Raw genomic sequence first — 3,500 nt, 5'->3', positions numbered from 1 at the left:
CACCACCAGCCTGAGGTCCTGCAATCTCCACTTTACAGTTTTAAACCTCACCCTGAGACAGGATACATGACCATCCAAGGGACATTGCTGGTAGGGGTCTGAACGAAGTCGGCAAACTCGTGTTGTTGTAAGTGAGGGGTAATCAAATGTGTAAGGTCTGGAGATATTTGCTTCAAGGACTGCCGTGAGGATGGAAAAGCAGAGGGGCCCGGAGCGGGTCTCCCCAGAGCTGCACGAAGGAGGCAAACAGGTGGAGCCGCCTGGCCGGCCTGAGGGTACAAGTTCACTTTTCTCTCCTTCCCCTGCCTCTGCCTGGAGCGCTGAGTCATGCACAGTGGCCAGGCTGCTGGAAACCTGCACCCAGGCCTGCTCCAGGCTCTTCCCTGAGGCCCCCACACCCACAGCTCTCCCCCCTCCTCCCCCAGGACTCTGGTTCCAGTTAGCTATCTTCATCTGACAAAGTCACCGGTTCTCAGAATAGAGGAGAGCAGTTGGATGTTCCTCCTCTCCCTGAGGTTCTTGCTTCATTAAAGCAAGTGCTGAGGCATTCCCTTGGGGAGCCAGGAGGACTCCGATTTCCAAAGGAGGAACTGTAGGCAGTGGTCTGGAGGGGGCGTTTCTGGAAAAGAGCAGCCTTCCTGAGGACCTGAAAGTCCACCCCAAAGGCCTCTCTATCAACCTACTCAGGCCTCTGGTCCTGGTTGGGGAAAGTGGGCGGGAAAGTTTAGCGCCTCACTCAGCTCTGCCTTGGCTCCTGATTTCAACTCTACTCAAAACTGCCAGCGTCACAGGCAGCAGTAACAGGTCTGCCTCCGAAGCTCTAGGACAGTGGTTCTCAACCTTCTGGCCCTTTAAATACAGTTCCTCATGTTGTGACCCAACCATAAAATTATTTTTGTTGCTACTTCATAACTGCAATGTTGCTACTGTTACGAATCGTAATGTAAATATCTGATATGCAGGATGGTCTTAAGCGACCCCTGTGAAAGGGTCGTTCGACCGCCAAAGGGGTCGCGACCCACAGGTTGAGAACCGCTGCTCTAGAACAAACAGTGCGGAGCTCCCACTTCTAAGGCATCGTGGCAGCACATGTGGGCTTCCACCTTCAAAGCCAAAGTCAGGCAGGCCCTGCCAGCTCTAACCTTTGATGTCTGTCACCAGTGCACACAGGTGTTGGTTCATGGCACCACGGGTGGGAGGTTTGGGTTGACAGCTCCGAGAGAGCTTGGGGGCTGCCTACAGGTCAGAGTCCTCTCTATCCTAACATGATTTCATTTCTCCTCCCAGAACAAGAAGAGAGGAACCGGGAGGCTATTGAGCAGTGGCGCCAGTGGCATTATGACGGCCTGTACCCATCATATCTCTATAACCGCCACCACATCTGACCTCATCCTGATGTATCTAGAAGATGCAGCTTAAATGCACATACTCACCCAGGTGTTCCATCCCAGGTGTCGAGCAACTCTCTCCCACATGAAAAGGCCCCTTCAGAGGGTCTCAGTTTGGGGCCTGCTGTGGTAAACACAGAAGGCCTTTCATTCCGACAATGCCCTGGCTTTTGCTTCTTTGCAAATGAATTCTGAGGTGAGTGAATGCCTGTGGGGCTGCCTAGCACCAAACCTACAGTTGCCCCTTGCTTAGCCATTGTTCCCAAAGTAGGAGTCCCATTCCACAGAACAATGAAAAGAATCACAGTAAAGAGAGATTACACGTTTGCTTACAGCTTACAAATAAAAATGCTGAGTCAACAATAAATTATCTTCTCTTTTTTTTTTAATCCTCATGCTTAGAGAGAGGGAGAGAGAAACAATGGCGTGAGAGAGAAATACCAATTGGTTGTCTTCTGTACACGCCCAACCAAGGATTGAACCTGAGACCCAAGCACGTGCCTGACCAGGAATTGAACCGGCAACCCTTCGGTGGGTGACGCTCAACCAACTGAGCCCTCTGGCCAGGTATGAATTATCTTCTCAAATCCCAAACTGAGGGGTGTTAACCTACCACCCCTGAGTGACAGTTACTCACACTGACTTGGGTGTTTGAAAGTTTGAACTCAGGAGTTCTATTCACTATTTCCTCAGCATGTCTCAGCAGTCACATGAAGAAAAATGCAAAAACAATTGTTTTTGTAAAACCACTGTCTGAGCCCAGGCTTCTCTGAAAAGAGTGTTAAGGTCCAACTGTGGTTTTGTTTTGTTTTAATTGTGCCAATCAGAAGCCAGGGTTACAGCAAGGCCAGTTGTACCCCAAAGTAGAAAACAGAATTGAGTTTTGGTATCATCTGCTTTTTCTTCATAGTGCCTTTCTTAGTTTGTTAGGGCTGCCATATCAAAGTACCATAAGCTGGGTGGCTTAAAACGATACACATTTATTCTCTCACAGTTCTGGAGGCTAGAAATATGAAATCCAGGTTTTGACAGAGCCATACTCCCTCCCACGGCTCTAGAAAAGGGTCCTTCCTAGCCTCCTCTAGCTCCTGGCAACCCAGGCTTCCCTGGCTCATGGCAGCATCCCTCCATTGTTACATGGCTTTCTTTTCTCCCCATGTCTTCACATCACCTTCTCTCTGTGTTTCTCCTCTTCTTATCAGTCATATTGAATTAAGAGTCCATCCTACTAACCTCATCTTAATCTGATTACACCTGCAAGGACTCTATTTCCAAACGAGGTCACATTCAGTATGCAGTATCAGGGGGCCACATTCAAGGACTCCAGCAAATATTTGGGGGAGGGGGACACAATTCAGTGCTAGCTGCGGCCCCTTCCTTCTCTCTTCCACTCTGCCTTCCTGCCCCAGACTCAGCATCTCTCCCACTTCTATCCTTGCTCTCCCCTCCTTTCAGGTATGCCACACTAAGATAAATGCCACACTAAGAACGCAGAATAACGCACATAGGCACCTCTGCAGAGTCCCAGCCCTAGGGAGAATAAAGAAGAAGCTGGGTGGAAAATAGCATCCACTCTTGACCTCTCCCTGTCCCCACTCCTGGGCCTTCTTCCTCCAAGCTGCAGTGGTTCTCAACCTTCTGGCCCTTTAAATACAGTTCCTCATGTTGTGACCCAACCATAAAATTATTTTCGTTGCTACTTCATAACTGCAATGTTGCTACTGGTATGAATCATCATGTAAATATCTGATATGCAGGATGGTCTTAGGCGACCCCCGTGAAAAGGTCGTTTGGCCGCCAAAGGGGTCGCGACCCACAGGTTGAGAACCGCTGCTCCATGGCCTGCTAGTCCAGCCTGCTTTTGAGGTCGAGCTTCCTGCACACTATAGGGCAACTTTCCTTTGAGGTGGGGCTATTTATTAGATCAGGAGACTTTGCACCAAGTGCATGTATTTAAAGTAATTTTTAAAGATTGTTAATTTTTAAAAAACATTCTGGTAATAAAGCGATTATGCATTTTCCAAATCCCCTTTATATATGGACAGCACTGTAGGTTGGTTACCCCAACTTAGGAGGGGGTGTCTGTTTTCACACATCCATTGAGCAATAGAG

General features: G+C 48.8%; 1 protein-coding gene across 1 annotated transcript in view; it reads left to right on the top strand.

Moving 5' to 3' along the window:
- UCMA (upper zone of growth plate and cartilage matrix associated) overlaps positions 1-1,755 on the top strand; it is a 7,141-nt gene extending 5,386 nt beyond the window's left edge. Inside the window, exon 5 of the mRNA XM_006776170.2 lies at positions 1,288-1,755. Coding sequence (XP_006776233.1) covers positions 1,288-1,385 — 98 coding nt within the window. The 3' untranslated portion in view covers positions 1,386-1,755. The remainder of the gene's footprint in view (positions 1-1,287) is intronic.
- The last annotated feature ends 1,745 nt before the right edge of the window (positions 1,756-3,500 follow it).

Source organism: Myotis davidii, unplaced genomic scaffold (genome assembly GCF_000327345.1).
Source record: "Myotis davidii unplaced genomic scaffold, ASM32734v1 scaffold749, whole genome shotgun sequence".
Classification (NCBI taxonomy): domain Eukaryota; kingdom Metazoa; phylum Chordata; class Mammalia; order Chiroptera; family Vespertilionidae; genus Myotis; species Myotis davidii.
The sequence above is the reverse complement of the archived record's forward strand: the minus strand, read 5'-3'. Positions and strand labels throughout refer to the sequence as shown.